The sequence below is a fragment of the Myxine glutinosa genome, chromosome 12 (genome assembly GCF_964187855.1).
Source record: "Myxine glutinosa chromosome 12, kmMyxGlut1.1, whole genome shotgun sequence".
Taxonomy (NCBI): domain Eukaryota; kingdom Metazoa; phylum Chordata; class Myxini; order Myxiniformes; family Myxinidae; genus Myxine; species Myxine glutinosa.
Genome location: NC_136272.1, coordinates 69,429,406 through 69,449,899, shown reverse-complemented (window position 1 = coordinate 69,449,899; position 20,494 = coordinate 69,429,406). Strand labels below are relative to the sequence as shown.

Genomic DNA, 20,494 nt, shown 5'->3' with positions numbered 1-20,494 from the left:
ATTTTGGTGAAGATGCCGATTCGGATCCGGCTAGTAGAATTTTTAAAGTGATTCTTCACCATTGGCAGATTGGGCAAAAAACGGTACATAGCGGGATATCTCAAAAGTTATTGATGGATTTGGACGAAATTTGGCAGAGATGTAGCGTATGCAAATCCTGATTTGCAAGGACAAAATGATTAGATTTTGGTGAAGATCCTGATTCGGATCCAGCTAGTAGAATTTTTAAAGTGATTCTTCACCATTGGGAGATCGGGCAAAAAACGATACATAGCAGGATATCTCAAAAAGTTATTGATGGATGATTTCGATTAAATGTGATTCTGCATTGTGAATTTCTGGTCTACTCTGAGATACAAAACGTAAACTGTTCACCTGGTGGAGGGAGGTATGCTCTCTACTGAGTGCCGTTCTAGTTAATACTGATATTGGTAGTGTGGAGATACTATATTGTGGCTAACGTGAAAAGCAGGGTTCCTGAATGTTTTGTGGAAGACTGCACTTCACCTGTGTGAGGCAGTTATGAATGGGTTTATACTATCCAGGTAAAGGAAGAAGGGACAACAAGAGCGAGGACAGTAAAAAAACAAAAAATCAAACAAACAGGAAAAAGCACTCACAGAACATCCTCAGATGAGGGTTCTGCCTTCGTGGTAACAATCACAGAAACATTTGTGGAAACAAATACAAAACCTGCATGGTGCAATTCATAAACGGGAAGCAGAAATAAATCATTTTTCCTTTTACGAGGGAACTTCAAGGTTGATTTGGACTCTTCGTTCTATAAAATCAAAAGGCATAGATGGGAATATTAATGAAACCTCACTATGCTATATGTACAAACTTGTCTAATCAATGTGGAAGGTTTTGGGATAAGTAGGCAGTGAGATTTGAAGTCTTCCCAATTCTTAAACAAAAAATCCAGATGTTCTTTAAAAACAGCAGCGAGTAGCGTTTCACTCAAGTAGATTGGCAGGGACTGCAAGAAGCCATCGTTATTCGTATCTACTGCCCCTGATGTCAAGCCTGGGAATTGTTCCACGGAAACCCGCTCTGTCACGCACAGATTCATTCCATCTCATCTTCAATTATCCTACCCCTCTTCCCACCCAATGAATCCTCTTGTGAGGCAGCTGCTCTGAAGCAACTTGCTTTCTCTACCTGGAAGCAAAACCTTCCTGAAGGCAAACCTGACTGAAGGCAATCTCAGATTATTCCACAAAGCCAACAAGTGTACAAGGACAACAAGTGTATGTCCACTCTCAGGAGAACCAGAACACAACATCTGTCCAACCTCAAAAATGAACTTTCAAACTTGTCTCCCCTCTAAATCGTGATGGCTCCTTGTTAAATCTGTCTCTGGAGAATGCTCCCCCCTTCCAACCCTTCCCTCATTTCAAATGGCACCGCAGCCGACTCCGCTTGTGAGAAGCCTCAATTCTGTGGTTGCTTCCAAATATTGTGTCTCCAACCCCTTACTCTTTGTACCCATCCTTCCCGGGGCAAACATCCTTCCCCCACCCCCCCCCCCCCCCCCCAAGCATACCTCTCTCCTGATTTCCAGTTTTTCCCTCCTGTTGCTTCTGTATCCATCTGGCCCTCCCCTACTGCTCATTTGTCCCCACGTCCGTTATTTGTCCAAATCTCCTCCATTGTATCCTCAAACCCTGCTGTTGGTGTTTCCCCCTCTCTCTTTCCACGACTCCTTCGTTCTGTTGCATCCTGATCCATTCTGTCTTCTAGCTCTTCAAAAAGCCTTTACTTGCATACAAAAAAGGTCCACAGAGATTAAAGTCACAAGGTCCCAAGTCTGGACTGTACGATGGGATGATTTGGGAACTTGCCAACGTCTCTCCGTAGAGTTGTAGTGGTCAAGATTGCTGTGTGAGGCCGAGCATTATCGTGCAATGAAGTCTTGCTTTGGGAGAATACCTGGCGGTTGTCTAGGTATGGCTCAACTCACTTCAAACGTGTCACGAGTACAACTGTGCATTGATGGTTCTTCCATGTTCAAGAAACTCCAAGTGAATTAAACTGTTAAAATCCTAAAAACACCATATAATACGTTGCTGTAGGATTTCCAGTTGATGGCCGAACCATGCCTTTCTTTCTCCGTGAGAATTATCGCAACTACCAATCCAGAGGATTTCTTTTTAACTCTCTTTACTACAGAAACACAACTACTTGGGAGATGCATCACTGTGTGCAGTCTTCTGTGAATTTCAACTGCTTCGACATTCTCCTTCACAAATAACTTAATCATACATCTCTGAGCCACAGCACGAATGGCTACGATGGCTACCATCTCGGTTTTACCCAGAATGCTTTGATGTCACTTACTGAATAGCTTGCACATGGTACACAAAGTCATTGCACGAAATTTCAGGACTAAGCAAATAATTTAATGTTCTACATTTAAAAGTCCATTTCAAGCTTGAACCACCATCTTAATACAATAAAAAGTGCTTTATTTTTGCTTATCTACAGCTTACGTGTCCTAAGTGGTTTGTGCAGTGAAGAAGTCACCTGGGCATGAATCGACAACGTGACGTGATCGAGACAACAGGAAAATGAGCAGAGCATTTCCCTGTGTGGTGCAAAGGTAAAAACTATTTTCAGAAAAAAAATAAAAATAGCCCCGAGTGGGCTAACAGTTATGTGTTGAGATTGTAGTTCAGACATCCGCTTTGGGGGACCTCGCTCCCCCCCCCCCCCCCCACCCCCTACCTCTCCTTGATCTGTAATTGAAAACTATACGACCGAGCTATCCTGCAGGCCATTGAGTAGAAGGGCTGCATCGGGTTTCGAGTAAGGATCCAAGGTATCAGGGGGTAACCCCCCCCCCCCCCTGGGACCCCCATCCCCAAACGATTCAGAACGATCAGCGGGTGATAATGGAGGAGTAGCAAAAATAGTAAAAACTTAACGGACGGACAGACGGACATCCAGACATCACAACATATTTTACAAGTTCATCTCTTCGACATTAGAGAAGAGATGACCTAAAAATGGCTGACACGTTCATGGCATTTAAAAAAAATGACAGATGTGCTGGGACAATACTGAGGGCAGGATAATCAGTTACATTTTAAAAAGGCTCGTGTAATGTACAAGCATTTGGTGAAAATAAGGTTAATGTAATGAAAATAAAGCCATCGATTTGTTATCGGTTAATTACCAGCATTGTGTTCACCGTACAATGACAGAAGACAAAGGTTGGTTTTGTTTCAGGAAAAAAAGACGATAGTGATAAAAACAAAGTGTGAATCACTTTCACAGCACCAGAACATGGAAAGGAAATGTATAAACGGTCCAAAACATGGAAACAAACATGTGGCACGACAAGACAAACAAGCTTGACCTCTCCTTGGGCGCTCGTCGCTTCATGGAAAGCCATGTCGTTCTCCGGGTCATCCTCAAGGCAACTTTCCTATCATCGGCTAACAGGAAGGGGTTTTGTCGGCATTATGACGGGAGACTGGCCTGCTTTCCCGAATGAAACGTCTCTGCTCTCGCTCGTCCGCATCTCATGAGACGACAGGAGGGCTGCGCGCGTCGCCTCCGAATGGCCGGATTCTTCTTCAAACGGGCCGAGCAGGGCTGCCGGCTTCGACGACAAGCGGGTGGCGATCGTCGTGTGACGTCCAATTTCGTCGCACCCTGTGGATGGGAAAACAAGCGCTGCACCTCAGTGGTTCGATTTAGTAGTACTGCAACTACATTTCTTACAAGCACTTCATTTGCAATAGTCAAACATTCTTTATAAACCTTCATGTACAAAAAGTAATTTAAAAAAAACAGCACATCGGGACTGCACACCGAAAAATCTAAGACATTCAGAACTAGAACGACACCATTTGACGTCGACCGATATGGCCTCCGCCTACATTATTACATCATATCATAAATAATACATACTTGTACCAAGTTTGATTTACATCCCATCAGCTGTTCTCAAGCATCACATTTTTACCTGACATGACCTCTGACGCAGAAATCGAATCAGTTCATCTTTGCATTATAATATGTAGACGTAAGAAACACCTTTAGAGGCCATTTTTCCCCGCAGAGCAGGGGTTGGCCTTTTTCGGGCACCGTGGTCCCCTTTTTGAAGCAATGTTTTATGGCCGGATGCCCTTCCTGCCGCCAACCCTGTTTTTGTATTTGTTTTTGTACACAGGATCGAGGCTCGTGAAAGAGCTAACATTTATCACACAAAAAAATCAAACAGACACACAAAACATATAATAAGGGGAGCAGTAGACAAAATGGGGAGAGAAAGGGAAGCACACAAACACAACATTTGAGAGCAGGGACATCGGGAGATGTGGGAGGGAGAGGGTTTGGGGGGAGGATGCGTGGGAAGGGGGGGGGGGGTGCGAGAAGTATAAAACATATGGACACTGCAAGGACTTCCATGAAAGAAGTTGCTATTTCAAAAAAGTGGATCTGGGGTGAATTAGCGGGGGTAGGAAAGATCAAGGTTTTGGATGGGGGAAGATAAGAGATGGTGGTGAACAGCTGTATTAAAGACTTGGAGGGAGGAGTGGGATTGAAGAGAGTGGGGTAGTTTGTTCCAGAGGCGGGAGAAAAGTCCTTGCAGTTAGTCGCCTCTTGCGACACACAGGGAATTACCAGTGAGCTGGTGCTCAATTTGCCGACCTCAGAAGGATGACAGGCTGAGTCAACCCCCCTGACGTTAATTCAGCGATCGACCGGGATTCAAACCCAGGATCCTAGGATCCCAAGCCGCACCCTAACCACTTAGCACAACACCAGGCTAATATGTAGATGTATATACAGTACATATAACAAGTTTGGTCAAAATCTCATCACTGGTTCACACAGTAAATTCATTTTTACCTAAAGAGATCTCTGACCTTTAACCTTTGAACCCCTATCATGTAATCTGTTTATCTTTACATCATTATACATACTTGTACCAAGTTCAACTTAGTTCCCTTGAGCCACTCTCAAGCTATCACGGTAACAAAAACCTATCACAGACGGATGGACGGACGGACAACCCGAAAACATAATGCCTCCGTTGACTTCGTCGGCAGAAACAAAGATGTTTCAGTGAAGTCATCTTGCAATGTATTCATCCAGTGCCACAAAATATGGGTCACATATTCATGGCTAGTGCTGGTGCATCTCATATTGTACTCCTAGAGATAGTTTAAGGACAGAATCACCAAAGGTATAGTATCTTAAAGCAGGGATGAAAGTGCAAGGATGGCTTCACTTCTACAACCCACTGATTGGTGGCATTGCGTTCATGTGCCATCTCATATCCCTTCCAATCTTTAAACCTGAGTTTCTCAACAACCCTGTCAAGTCGCATATGCAATCAATAAACCTATCCTCTGCCATGTACCACTTGCGGCCATGAAGTAGGATAAGTTTGCTGCATCGTTTTTATGCGTCATATCCTGTTTAGGCTTTGTGCCCAGAAGGAATAGGGATTAATTCATCAAACAACTCCCACCTCCATCTTTTTGAGATATACTAGGAGGTTTATCATCAATATTGAGTCAGATATATCTGGAATAACTTCAGGAAGTGTCGAGTCCATAACGACTTAACATTGCAACCGACAATGTTGAGGAAAAGTATTGGAAAATAATTTGGTTTCACAAGTTTAGTGTTCCCGTCTTGTGATGCTGGGAATCCACGTTCAAATCTCATACACCATATGTTTGTGTCCATTGTCTATGAATGTGCTAGGGCAGTAGCATGGAAGAAAGTAGAGGGACAGCTTGAAAGGAAACCGATAGATAGATATATATGAGTGAGTCCTTTTGGATACATAAACTTCAGACAAAAATCCCTCATGGCATAAATTTTGATGATTAAAGAATGTTTCAACATCAACCCAATCAAATCATTAACCGTAACCCATTGATTCACTCATTCTACCTTTCTATGTCATTTACAAATGTAGGCAGTGTATTCATACTTATATAAATAGGCCTATAAATGGTACATGAATATATGCTTGTGTGTTAATGTATGTATGCTTATATATATATATATATATATATATATATATATATATATATATATATATATATATATTGTTACAGACGCGGTTGTGGATGTTGGTTTACCGAGCGGTTTGGTATGACCACGACTGCACAGTTTACCCGATTACACTCGAACGTTGGCCGAGTCGCGCTACGCTAGATCAATGAAGGAAAGGACACAACGGCTAGGTTAAATGACACGACACCAGGGGTACAGTTCTCAAGACCTCCGGAGGAGGTTATATTAGTTCGGAACGTTTAGATTACAGGGATGAGAGAGACAGCATAGGAAGGTAGGCACTTAGACACACTTATCTTATTCCCGACAGACCACAGATAAACGGGACAAAACTGACTCACACGGGGATTGATGGCAAGGAGGGGCAGGTAGTCGATGGCTCAAGGTGCACCTTGGCTCAGGGACAGGATACAGCTCGGTCCAGTCCAGAGATGCGGGGAGGTATTCAGCGCTTGGAGGTGGCGACTTCTCTCTCCAAGCTGGGGGCGCATCTCATCTCACGTCCGGTAAGTCGCTGCGTATCCGGCGGGGAGTGACACGCCCTCGGCTCGTTAGCTCCGCCCCAGATGGAATCGGCCCGTTGCTTCTTATTGGGTGCGGGGGTTACCGGGCTCCGCCCTTGACGAGGGGCCGACAGGGAGCCCCTATTTGGTAACCCCGTCGAGCACATGGGCAATGGCGGCTAACCAAGCCGGACTGAGGACGCCCACTCCCCGCGCCGTCGCCGCGCCGCCCCCCTCTGCTGTTGTAGTTGTTGTTGTTGTATGAGATGATGGGAGGATGCGGAGATGAGGTTGTGGGGAGGTATTGGGAGGTCCTAAACTCACTACTGGTGCCATACAATCACATTCTGGTGCAACGAAGAGTCAGAATTAATGGAAACGAGTCCTTAACTGACATAGACTAAGAATAACTAGCAAGATGTCCGAAAGTTGTCTACGTGAGATGCGGTGAACCTGGGCACGACATTTAATGGGGGAAAAAGGGGAAGGTCGGTTCTACTGAGTGTTGTTTACAGACAATGGGACTAGGGAATGGGGGATTGGGGATAGTTGGGGAGTATTGGGGAAATAGGGGAATATTTACAAGCGGATATGGAGGCCAAATTCCATATCCGCAACATTGCACCCTTCTCTACCCTCGGGGCGTCCCGACCCGATAAATTTTTACCTATTTTAGTGTGGCACTCAGATGTAGTTCCCTCTACTATTAACTCTACCCTGAGTGCGACAGTTTTACAGATATTCACAAATGAGTAAATATGTCCCCCTGCGACGTTGCACCCTTCTCCTCACAGAAACACACACACAGGATAACCGAATCGCGGAAAGAATTCGCAAACTAAACATACAGCCGGTAGGGAGCATTATTTACAAGACTACGCTGATATTTACACTACGATCCAGGACCTGTTTTTGGAGGAACACATGCAGATGTTATGCATAGAGAGAGCACGCATGCCAGCATCGATACACCAACCCACGAGTGCTCTGTGGCCTTACGGCCTTTAATAATGTGCAGAGCACCCCTTCCAAGCACCAAAAGCACCACCCCATCATGTACAGCCAGCACCATCCGGTGCACCAATAAAGTGTTTATAGTCACCGGTGGTGTCGCAGCCGGCCGATGTTCTGCCGCTGGTCTTGCCTTCATGTGGTGCACTTGGCCTTCTGGCTTCTTTCAAAAAATAAAGAAAGGCACCAACCGCGTCCATTTCTATATTGTGGCCGTCAGGGGGCCAACTATTAGTGGTTCACCTGTATGGCATAGGTGCCACGTTGACCCATAGGTCCTTCCACGGGTGGTGCTTGGCCGCAAAAGAACTGCGGTCCATTGTGGGTGGCCACCAAAATTGCGGTCCATATGGTGTATCGATCCAGGCAGCAAGCAGCGAAAGTGCAGGCCCACAACTGCGGAGCCAGCACCTCTCTCTCCTCTCTCTCTGCCCCAAAGCCAGATCCTCGGAGGTGGGAGACAAAAGAAAAGACAAGTGAGTAAGGTGGTAAGGGCGCAAAAGTGCACGCAATGTAAGGTAATGCACACTGGGGGCACATGGGAACCAGGTGAGACAGGTACGTTCCTACCGTACGCCCCCCCCCCCCACCAGGTAACCTACATGGCCCCTCCCTTACCCCTTACTGTATCCACAAAACACAACACTACCCATAAACATCTACTTTACAAATCAACAAACGTCCCTACTGTCTTCCCCGTTCCTCCCATAAACCAAATTCGTCTTCTCTCCCTCCTAACCAATCAAATTTGCCATTTCCAACTCTCATCACAATTTGCCATCTCCAACTCAACAGCAAAATTTGCCATCACCAATTCATCATCAGTCCCTCCTAAGGAGGGAGAGATGGAATCACCCCAATGTCTCATCCACGTCGTGATGCGTCTCACAAATCCAAACAGCAATTCTCACTTCCTGCACACAGAACAAAGAAAACACAGGTGTGGAGTCATCACCTTCACCTCAGGTAAGTGGCTGTGTATGGTGCGACAGGTTCATCAATCCTAACTATTTCCTAAATGACTTTAACAACTTTACATTACCCGGGGTCTTTCCCTGCCAATCCATTGGCCAACTTACTCTATGGGTTCTAAAAACCAATTCCCATTGACCAAACTGTGGTGCTTCTCAATTTGGGGTCTCACTCCCCCGATTCATCTCCCGGTGCCCTCGCACAATTTCTGGGCTGCGACGTGTAGCTCTCCCAGCAGGTCTACCCACCTGCACACCTCCACCACTGTAGTTGCCACCCGAGCTTACCTAGCTCCTCACCCTAACCTATCTAACTGGGGCAGGCCCCTCCTGGCTCTGTCACCCCACTCGGTGCCCTCTGGCACTGGGCTACCCGGGTCCGTCCTCCGGATCCTCGGGCCCCATCCACAACAACTACTACCGGCTCCCAGAGCCCACCTGCGGCCTCACCTGGCCGACATCCTCACAGTGGTGGAGTGCCCAAACCAACTACACACACTAACAGGCTACACGCCCAGCCATTTCCACAACACTAATGCACCCATCCACAATACCATTCTGCGACCGCACCACAAATGCCAATATCCAACCACAATTTACCTATACCCTCTAGCTAACACTTACACTACCCGCCCCGGGTACTCGTGAAAGGGGTCCACTCTTCCCCCATCCACACCTTCGCACCATGCACACCACTCCGTACCACTTACTCCAACTCTCTCCACACACCTGTACTTGCACACCTGTGCTCTCACACCTGGTGCCACCTGCACCCTTCTCTCCCCAAGCGCATTCGCGCTGATCCACAACACTCACTGCTCCATACACCTGTTCAGTTGCACACCTGTGCAATCACACCTGTTCAATCGCACCTGTTCAATCCTCACACACACGGCATCATCTCAGCTAACTACTCCCCTCTGAAACTTGCGCTTCCCAGTCGTCCCTTTAAACTATTGCGCTCCCACGTCATTATCATCCACTCTAATCTACCTGCGTCCCCACTACAGGTATCAGTCACTATCTAAACCTTAACGTTACCTAATGTCAATCTCTTCTAGATCCCTATCAATATAATATCCTAACCCACCCGGGCTAGTTTTCACTGCCATACACCCCATAAACTATTGCGCATTTGCCCCACCATGGGAAGGGTGGCAGGGATGCCACCCTTACCCACCGGGCCCATCGCTCACTACCAATTTTGCACATCAAATTTCAACAAATCAAAAATTTGCCAATCACTACCCATCATCTGCCAATCACTACTGCCAATCTTTTGCCAATCATCAAATTTGGTTTTTCTCTAATTTTGGGTCCAAAACACTAACCTCATCACCCGTCTACTCACTAATGCCTCTCGGTGCGCCAATTCCCGTCCAAAGCCCGGCTTCGTAAAGCCGAGCAATGAATGCGGGTTGTTTGGTGCCAGCGGCTGGATACGTCCCGCATTCGGTGCAGGGAAGGAGGTTTACCCGGGCCGAGATCCCACGCACCATCTTGGCACGGAGCCATCCCATGGCCCGATCTCGACCTGCCGGAATGCCTCAACAAAAAGTGGTCGCCATGACGACCCTTCCTATTGGGCTGCCCGCTCCGCCTAGTGGAGCCCGGACGCGGCCGTTCCACGCGAGGCCCAGCACGCACCGAGGGCCCGCTTCGGCTAAAAGTCGCTCTAACCTCTAACCCGTCTAACGTCGATGCTTCACCTGGATTCTTACACCCCGCAGCCCGTTCCTTGCTCACACATCCAGCCGTTCCCATGCTACCTTTCCTTACACACCCAGGTACACCCATTCCACTCACAGCCTTGGTCACACACCTGACCACCGAACACTTTGGCACACATTCGTTGGTAGCACACCTCACCAACACATCTCTTCGCACCCCCTCCTCGGTCACCTCCTCTGTGACAATCACAGGTGTGCTCTCATTCGCACACCCAACCACGTGCCTCACCACCAACTCCAGCGTGCATTCCCACTCACGCTCTACCATTCCAGGTGTGCATCCTTCCATTCCAGGTGTACATCCTCGCTCACCTGTCACAACCAACTCACTCTCCTTGTCACTCTCACTACTCTCACCACCACTCTTGACAACGCACTCACCCTTACTCTTGACAGCGCACTCTTTCCCCATGCACCTGTCCGTTACACACCTTTCTCGCGCACACTCTCCCGTTACCCCCTCTGTAACACTCACCACATGTGTGCATTCTTCCTTACTTTTGACAGCGCACTCTTTCCCCATGCACCTGTCCGTCACACACCTTTCTCGCGCACACTCTCCCGTCACACCCTCTGTAACACTTACCACACCGCGCTTCCATGTGCTCCCTCGCACACACGCTACGACCGACTCACTCTCGCCAGCACCCTCACTCCTTGGCACGCACTTTTTCCTCACACACCCCAGAGTCGGACTTTCTCGCACACCTCCTCTTTCGCACACCAGACCTGTCGCACACTTCACCAACGGCCTCTCACGAACACCCGGGTCCATCTCGACCCCCAAGCTTCTTAAATCCCCTGGCGCATCATACGCACGACCATATTGGTCACCACTTACACCGGGTCCTCTTCCTCTTCGCTTCTCCTCCATCACCTGCGAATCCCTCATCCGGTTAATGAGCACATCATCACGATCCAAACACAGACTTTGGACCAATTCTTTTACCTCTTTGTTATCCCCTCTCCGTCGCTTCTTAATTTCGCTCACCCCTTCTTCCACTTCTTCTAATTTCTGCTTCACCTCTTTTATTCCCCGGTACGTCTCCTCAAGCTCGTCCTCTAAGGCTACCTTGACCGTTTCCATGTGCGTCCTCACCTGCCGGTCCTTCGTCTCCATTACCTCTATCACCTCGTCCAACCTCGTTGTCAGTCCCTCACGTACCATCTGACATTCCCTCTTCGTCGCTACCAAGTCGTTTTTTAGGTCATTTTGTGTCGCTTTTAACCCTCCTATTACCGCTGTGTTCTTCTTTACCTGGTCCATTAGTTCTTTTTGCCCCTCCGTCAGCTGTTCCACCTCCTGCGTCAGGTCCTCTATGCCCCCTTGCAATTTTACAGTCCCCTTTCTCACCTCCTTCTCCATGTGCTCCTTACAGTGCCTCACCTCCTCGCGCACTCCTCCGACCTCCTCACTCACTCCTCTTCTGATCTCCTCTCCCATCACTTGCATCTCCTCCCCAGATGCCACCCTCATCTGCTCCATTTCCTCCCTGTGAGCATCCAGTTTGGTTTCTACCCCCATTCTGACCCCCTCTATCTGCTGCTCCATTTGTTTAACTTCCCTTTCCGCTTGGTCCCTCATGTCCCTCAACTTGCCTTCCATACTGTTTTCTAACCCTATTAACCCATTCCTCACCTCTTTTATCCCGTTGTCTAACCCCTCAAAATTATTGTCTAACTTCCCAAATTTCTTGTCTAACTCCTCAAAATTATTGTCTAACTTCCCAAATTTCTTGTCTAACTCCTCAAAATTATTGTCTAACTTCCCAAATTTCTTGTCTAATCCCTTAAAATTATTGTCTAACCCCTCACTGGTACCCCTCGCTTCGTCCCTCATTACCCCCATTTGGTTTCCCATTACCCCCAATTGGCCCTCCAATCGCTCACTCTGAGCATCCATCCGGTTCCCCATTACCCCCATTTGGTTTCCCATTTCTTCGCTATTCTTGTCCATAAGGGCCTTCATTTGTAGAAAAAAAAGGTTCAAATCCACCAGGGGCGCTGCCACGGTCGCGGGCGCGGTGACCAGCGAGGCGCCATTTTGCGCTCCCGCAATGTCGGGCACAACGACGCTATTTTGTGCGTCTGCTACCCTCGCTGCTTCGCTCTCCTCGCGTCCCTCAATTTGGTCCTGGACCGACCCTGCCTCACTCTCCACTACCGGACCCCAGCCGACTTGGTCTGCCATAGCGCGACTTTCAAAATTCGGGTTTTTATTTCCGTATAACAAAATCAAATTTCGCCGTTATAATTTCGTCGAGCGCGGGAAACGCGCTCCGGGTCGATTCTACCTCCTCAAAGTTTGGGCCTAACAAATTTAGTCCCGGGTCCGAATTCCACTCCTCGACACCAATTGTTACAGACGCGGTTGTGGATGTTAGTTTACCGAGCGGTTTGGTATGACCACGTCTGCACAGTTTACCCGATTATGCTCGAACGTTGACGAGTCGCGCTACGCTAGGTCAATGAAGGAAAAAGACACAACGGCTGGGGTTCAAATGACACGACACCAAGGGTTCAGTTCTCAAGACCTCCGGAGGAGGTTATATTATGGCGGAAGGTTAGATTACAACTACAAGAGGGACAGCATAGAAAGACAAGCACTTAGACACACTCTTATATTAACCCCAACAGACGACAGATAAACGGGACAAAAACTGACTCACACGGGGATTGATGGCAAGGAAAGGCAGGATCGATGGCTCCAGGTGCACCTGGGCTCAGGGCAGAATCGACCCGGTTCGGTCCGGTCCAAAGATGCGGGGAGGTATCGTCGCGCTGGGGGTGGCGGTGGCTTCCTCTGCTCTCCGTAGTTCAGGCGCATCTTACCTCACATCCGGTAAGTCGCCGCGTATATCCGGCGGGGAGTGACACGCCCTCGGCTCGTTAGCTCCGCCCCAGATGGAATCGGCTCGTTGCTTCTCATTGGGTGCGTGCGGGGGGGTTACCGGCTCCGCCCTTGACGAGGGGCTGACAGGGAGCCCCTTCGTGGTAACCCCGTGGAGCGCATGGTCATGGCGGCTAACCGAGCCGGTGTGAGGACGCACACTCCCCCCGCGCGCCGTTGTTGTAGTTGTTGTTGTAGCTGTAGTTGTTGTTGTTGTTGTTTGGGGAAGAAGATGGGAGGAGGTATGGGAAGGTCCTAAACTCACTACTGGTGCCATATAATCACATTCTGGTGCAACGAAGAGTCAGAATTAATGGAAACGAGTCCTTAACTGACATAGACTAAGAATAACTAGCAAGATGTCCGAAAGTTGTCTACGTGAGATGCGGTGGACCTGGGCACGACATTTAATGGGGGAAAAAGGGGAAGGTCAGTTCTACAGAGTGTTGTTTACAGACAATGGGACTAGGGAATGGGGGATTGGGGATAGTTGGGGAGTATTGGGGAAATAGGGGAATATTTACAAGCGGATATGGAGGCCAAATTCCATATTCGCAACAATAGATATATATATATATATATATATATATATATATATATATATATATATATATATATATATATATATATATATATATATATATATATATATATATATATGTATATATATATATATATATATATATATATATATATATATATATATATATATATATATATATATATATATATATATATATATATATATTGTTGTTTACAGAATCGAGGCTCGTGAAAGAGCTAACATTTATCACACAGAGAAAAAAATCAAAGACACACAAAGTATATAATAAGGGGAGCGGTAGACAAGCGAAATATGAGAAAAGCTCTGTTCAAGCCACCCTTGATGTTTACTTTAAGAAAATTGACCAGCACCAGGTCCATCCTCTCCAACACCAGGCCCATCATCTCGGAGAGATATATCAAGGTATGATCATTTCAAGGTTTGCAAGACATCAATTGGAACGAGAGTAACCTTTAATCATTATCTTTTCTTTTCTATCTAAACAGTTTAAGAAATATTTATTTCATGTTTTTTATACCCATATATGTTTTAGGTAAAATATATACGATATACTTCGACAAACATTTGACTAATTGACGCGAGTTGTGAACCGTACGCAACTGTTCCGACTTACATACAAATTCGACTTACAGACAGACTTAAAAACGGAACTCGTTCGTAACCAGGGGACTGCCTGTAAATGACATTCAAATCTCTGCCATTGAATCATTTACAAATCGATCACACACCACGATTCTGAAACGTGAGTCCTTTTGGATACATAAACTTCGGACAAAAATCCCTCATGGCATAAATTTTGATGATTGAAGAATGTTTCAACATCAACCCAATCAAATCATTAACCGTAACCCATTCATTCACACATTCACTCATTCATTCATTCTACCTTTATATGTCATTTACAAATGTAGGTAGTGTATTCATACTTATATAAATATAAATGGCATATGAATATATGCTTGTGTGTTTATGTGTGTATGTATATATATTGTTATGTCTAGGGGTAGCACAATATCTAGAGCCAGATAGATCTGTGTAGGTAGCTATCCGACTGTCGTGATAGGGAATCTCCCTGTAATAAGGCTGTGTTTAGGCAGTTTGTCGGGTAAGAGTATACCTGTGAACATACCAGGATGTTCAAGTGTTAGATAGAGTAGGGATTAAAGATAACAGCCCCTGTGTGTCAAACCTGGTAGCCAAACCTTTGTCCCTTATGGCAATGCACACCTGTAGACACTTAGTTAGGTCCCTAGCACAACACTAAATAATTCCCTTCCCTGACAGTGACTTCGGAAGGAACGGACAGGAAACCAGGCCAGGATACCGCCGATGATGGCCGCCGCCAGTTACACCTCCGACAGGCCTAGCCACATCGAGTGCCATGCGCTATGACCACGCTGCAGGGAACGAGTGTTGGGTTGGTGCGGTAGGCACAAACCTCCAGCCAACGAGTCGGTGGAGAGCACTGATTGGGTGGTGCGCCAAGGCTGATGTCACCGCAGCAAGGTTATAAAAAGGACGCGCTTGGCTCGGAGGGAGAGCGAACTTGGGCTTGGCTCATAGCATGCAGTCGCACTTGCGCCCTCTCCCCTTGTTTCCGTTCTTCTTGGTTCTGAGTTCATGCTTGTAGTGAAATTATACCAAAGGTGAACCCAGGAGAGTTACTCGCTTTGGCCACTGAAGGGCGTCTATAAAACCTGGGACGTCCGCGACGCGGAGCCACACCTGTGACATTTACTTTACATGTAGTCTTGAATGGTACGTATATGCTAGACTCGCACATATATGCTAGACTCGCTTGCTTTGTCTATTATTATCAGTCTGCTCAGTATGATACCAAGATCCTGATATCTATTGCATGATTGTATTTTACAGGATGATGTCAAAGATCTAATTGAGATTAAACCTACCTATGGGACAAGTTGTGGATCTGGACGATTTTCACAACACTTAATCTCAATTAAGATCTACGGAAATGGCGGGACACAAGATGATCAACGTACCGATACTCGGCTCCGACCCACAAGCTGAGGAGTCGGGCTCGGTGTTCGCTCACTGGCTCAAAACGCTGGAGAACCAGTTCGGCGCCCAGGATGCCGTACCCACCGCTGAAACGAAGCTGTCTGTGCTACAGACCAAAGTCGACCACAGCGTTTACAGGAGCATCGTTCGATGTACGACGTACGATGCCGCCGTGGAAGAGCTAAAGCGACTCTACATTAAGAAGCGGAGCGTGGTGTACAACCGGCATTTGCTCGCCACGCGACGTCAACAGCCAACCGAGTCGATCGACCGCTTCGCTCAGGAGCTGCGGCACCTCCGCGCGGACAGTACTCAAGAGGTTCGGACACACGAGCAAGTCCAAGACGATCTTGTCCGAGACGCTTTCGTCTCCGGAATCAGCTCTACAGATCTAAGACTCAGGCTCCTGGAGACGGCTGACCTAACGTTCGCAGAGGCTCTACGGGTGGCCAACGTTTACACTGAGGCCCGGAAACAATCCACCGCTTATGACCACTCTCGGATCGTTGCGGGGACTACTCAACTCGCGCGACCGGAGAGAGCTACCGCCGAGGATACGGGTGCGGGCTCGGCTGTGGCCGAGCCCCTGGCCGCTCGCGAGGTGGACTCAGATTCCGGCCTAGCAGCAGCTACAGCAGCCAGGCCCAGGCCTGACCGGAACGCGACGCGTTACTATTGTGGCAATCGGCAGCATCCCAGGTCAGCATGTCCGGCTCGGGAAGCCATATGCCATTTGTGTTCTACAAAAGGACACTTTGCTAAAGTCTGCAAGAAGGCCGCGCGGGGCACTCGAGCACGTGCGACCTTGAACGGGCTAATCGCCGAGCCAGCGGACCGAGCACGGAGCAGGGCGCCTCACCCGGCCTTGATGAGCTGTCCTCCTCCTCCCGGGCCCCTGGCTGCACGTATGTCCTTGGTGAAATACATCGGGCCGCCACAACAAATGTCGCGAACGCGACCGGCCGCGGACCGATCGACCTTGACTGGCGTTCGAACGCCTTCCTCAAACAAACAAAAAGTTCCGGCTTTGAAAGCTCCTACTGATGTGCTTGCGCATGCGCCATCTGACGGCAGTGAAAGTACAATTCACTGCGATCTTACGAACGTGACACGAGCGCCCTCTGATGGCGGCTCGTACGAATTACACGCTCTTGGATCGGCACGTCCAACTATGCGTTTGGCATGGGGGCCCTCCGGAGGCTCCTTCGACGACCGGAAAACTGCAGCCGGTGTGGGATCCACGCGTGAGGCGCGATCTTCTCGCTCGGACGGCGCAATACCTGCCGGATCTTCTGGCCTTGACCAGGCCATTATCCCTCTCTTGGTCGAAGGCATTTTTGCACGGGCCCTAATCGACACAGGATCTACGGATAGTTTCATCGATCAGCGGCTGGTGCGTCAACATGGTTGGCCGCTCATCGGGACTACACGACGGATCTTCATGGCCTCCCAGGGACTTCGGCTAAGCACGAAGGGGGAATGTCGATTAAAACTTGTGATAAAGGGACGCATGTTTTCCGATGTACATCTCATGGTCTTGCCTGCCTTATGTGCCGACATCCTGTTTGGACACGATTTCCTTAAGCGACATGGACGTTTGGAAATTGAATTCGGTGGGACGGACACGCTTGCTGTGTGTGCACTAGCGAAAATGGAAATTGAGCCTCTTTCGCTGTTCCCCAACCTGACCACTGACTGCGCTCCTGTAGCAGTAAAATCGCGGCGCTACTCACGCGCGGACGCGCAATTCATTGCGGAAGAAATGGCCCAACTCTTAAAGGACGGTGTTATCGAACCTAGCCGGTCGCCGTGGCGGGCCCAGGTCTTAGTGGTGCGAAGTGAGGCCCATCACCGGCGCATGTTAATCGACTACTCACAGACGGTTAATCGCTTTACACAGCTGGACGCCTACCCCTTACCGGGGATGGACGCGCGAGTACGACTGGTGGCCCAGTACTCCGTCTACAGCACTCTCGATCTGCGTAGTGCGTATCATCAGATCCCCATCTCTAGGGCTGATCGCATCTACACCGCCTTTGAATCGGGTCAAAGGTTATACCAGTTCACCCGATTACCTTTTGGGGTAACGAACGGGGTCGCCTGTTTTCAGAGGGCTATGGACGACCTCGTTACTAAGGAGAACTTGACAGATGTCTTCGTCTATCTGGACAATCTTACGGTTTGTGGGTATGACCAGGAGCATCACGATGCTAATCTGAGGCGCTTCCTCGAGGTCGCGCATAGGTATCGCCTAACCATGAATGAGGCTAAGTGTCGTTACTTTCAACGCACGATAGATCTTCTGGGGTACACCGTGACCCATGGCTCTGTCTCTCCGGATAAGGAGCGTCTGCGACCTTTGCTCGATATGGCCCCGCCCGGCGATCGAGCTTCGCTGAAGCGTGCTCTCGGGCTGTTCGCCCACTATTCGAAGTGGGTGCAAAATTTATCCGCGAAGCTCCGCCCCCTCATGGCCTGCGACACGTTCCCCATGAGCCCGGCCGCCTTGGCGGCCTTCGGGGGCCTTAAGGCCGACATCGCTGGCGCCGCTGTGGCGACAATCGACGAGAGCGAATCTTTCGTCGTAGAAAGTGATGCCTCGGATCATGCGATAGCGGCGACTCTCTCCCAAGGGGGGCGTCCAGTGGCTTTCTTTTCGCTGACTCTCACCTCCGCTGAGCGGAGGCATTCGTCTGTCGAAAAGGAAGCGTACGCAATCGTCGAGTCGATTCGGCGGTGGCGACCGTACTTACTCGGGCGATGCTTCCAAATCATCACGGACCAACAAAGCGTTGCATTCATGTACGACACCTTGCATGCTCAATGTATTAAGAATGAGAAAATCACTCGCTGGCGTATCGAACTCGCCGACTTCTGCTACACCATCAAATACCGCCCGGGGAAGGATAACCTGGTCGCCGACGCCTTATCGAGGCCGGCTACGTGCGCGGGGATCGTAACTTTGGAGGGGCTGCGCACTCTGCACGACACTATGTGTCATCCGGGGGTGACGCGTTTCGCTCATTTTGTGCGTAGTAGTAATCTGCCGTACTCGGTTGAGGACATCCGCCGGATCTGCCGTGACTGCGCTATATGTGCGGAACTCAAACCGCGTTTTTACAACCCTCCCATGGGGTCGCTGGTTAGGGCTACTAGACAGTGGGAGAGATTGGCGATGGATTTCAAAGGACCGCTGCCGGTGTTGAGCAACTCTCGTTATCTGCTCACTATCGTTGATGAGTACTCGCGATTCCCTTTTGCTTATACATGCGGGGATATGACGGCTGCCACGGTCATACGATGCCTGCAGAATTTGTTTTCTATGTTTGGGTATCCGGCCTACGTGCATACCGATCGGGGTGCGGTGTTCCTGTCGCAGGAGGTGAGGGGTTATTTGCTCCAAAATAATGTTGCTTCGAGTTACACCACACCGTACAGACCCCAGGCGAATGGGCAGATCGAACGCTTCAATGGGATTATATGGAGGGCCGTCACTCTAAGCCTCCAGACCCTCGGCCGGGGTCTCGATAAATGGGCTTGGTCGCTATCTGCGGCTCTGAACTCGATCCGGGCTCTCCTATGTACGGCCACCAACCAGACTCCTCACGAGCGACTGTTCCACCACCCTAGAAGCTCGGGTAGAATCCGATCTTTACCCAGCTTGCTCGCTGAGCCGGGGCCGGCTTATCTCAAACGAGCGGTGCGCACGAGCAAGTACGACCCCTTTGTGGATAAGGTGCAGGTACTCCAGGCTAATCCCGAGCATGCTCGTGTGCTGACGGCAGATGGACGCGAGTCCACTGTCTCCGTACGCCATCTCGCCCCTTGTGGGGTCATCGACCCTTATCGGGATATCGACGAACCGATCTACGAGTCTATGGACTCTACCGAAGCTTACTCTATGGAACCTTTGCCATCACCCCTCTCATCACCTACACCCCTGCCTGAAGGCTCTGAGGTTCCCCCTCCGACACCTGCCTCCAGCGGCTACTCCGATGGGGACTCCGGGCTTGGGGATGCTGCACCCGGTAGTTTCCGGACGCGGGCTGGCAGGAGGGTTCGCCGCCCCGACCGCTACGGGTGGACCGACTGACATGGAATGACGTACCCTAATCAATTAATGCTGACGCACGCTTGCGATCTGCCTAGCGGCAGTATAGTTCTAACGGCGGGGAGAATGTAGTGAAATTATACCAAAGTTGAACCCAGGAGAGTTACTCGCTTCGGCCACTGAAGGGCGTCTATAAAACCTGGGACGTCCGCGACGCGGAGCCACACCTGTGACATTTACTTTACATGTAGTCTTGAATGGTACGTATATGCTAGACTCGCACATATATGCTAGACTCGCTTGCTTTGTCTATTATTATCGGTCTGCTCAGTATGATACCAAGATCCTGATATCTATTGCATGATTGTATTTTACAGGATGATGTCAAAGATCTAATTGAGATTAAACCTACCTATGGGACAAGTTGTGGATCTGGTTGATTTTCACAACAGTGCTCGTGTTGGAGATCGACCTCGTGTGGAGCTTGCTGGCCTGCGTTGGACGCGTGGTGCTTTTGGTGCATTGGATGCGTGGTGCACGGACCTCGTGAGCGGCGAGAGGCTTGGAGCGGGGCCTTGTGGCACGCGAGCGGGGCCGAGCGGGGCCGTGTTACACTGCAAGACTACGGACAGATAAGACTGCACACTACATTACATTTACATTACATAATAAACGTTTTTCTTTTGGTTATTCATCTTCCTGTGTG

The 20,494-nt window shown here is 49.0% G+C and overlaps 1 protein-coding gene across 3 annotated transcripts in view; it reads right to left on the bottom strand.

Moving 5' to 3' along the window:
• Positions 1-2,871: 2,871 nt before the first annotated feature.
• The window catches only part of LOC137437184 (cyclic AMP-dependent transcription factor ATF-7-like), a 172,494-nt gene continuing 154,871 nt past the window's right edge, over positions 2,872-20,494 (bottom strand). For all 3 annotated transcript variants that reach the window (XM_078765995.1, XM_078765997.1, XM_078765996.1), the window contains one exon: positions 2,872-3,660. In XM_078765995.1, the coding sequence (XP_078622121.1) occupies positions 3,434-3,660 (227 nt within the window). In that variant the 3' untranslated portion in view covers positions 2,872-3,433. The remainder of the gene's footprint in view (positions 3,661-20,494) is intronic.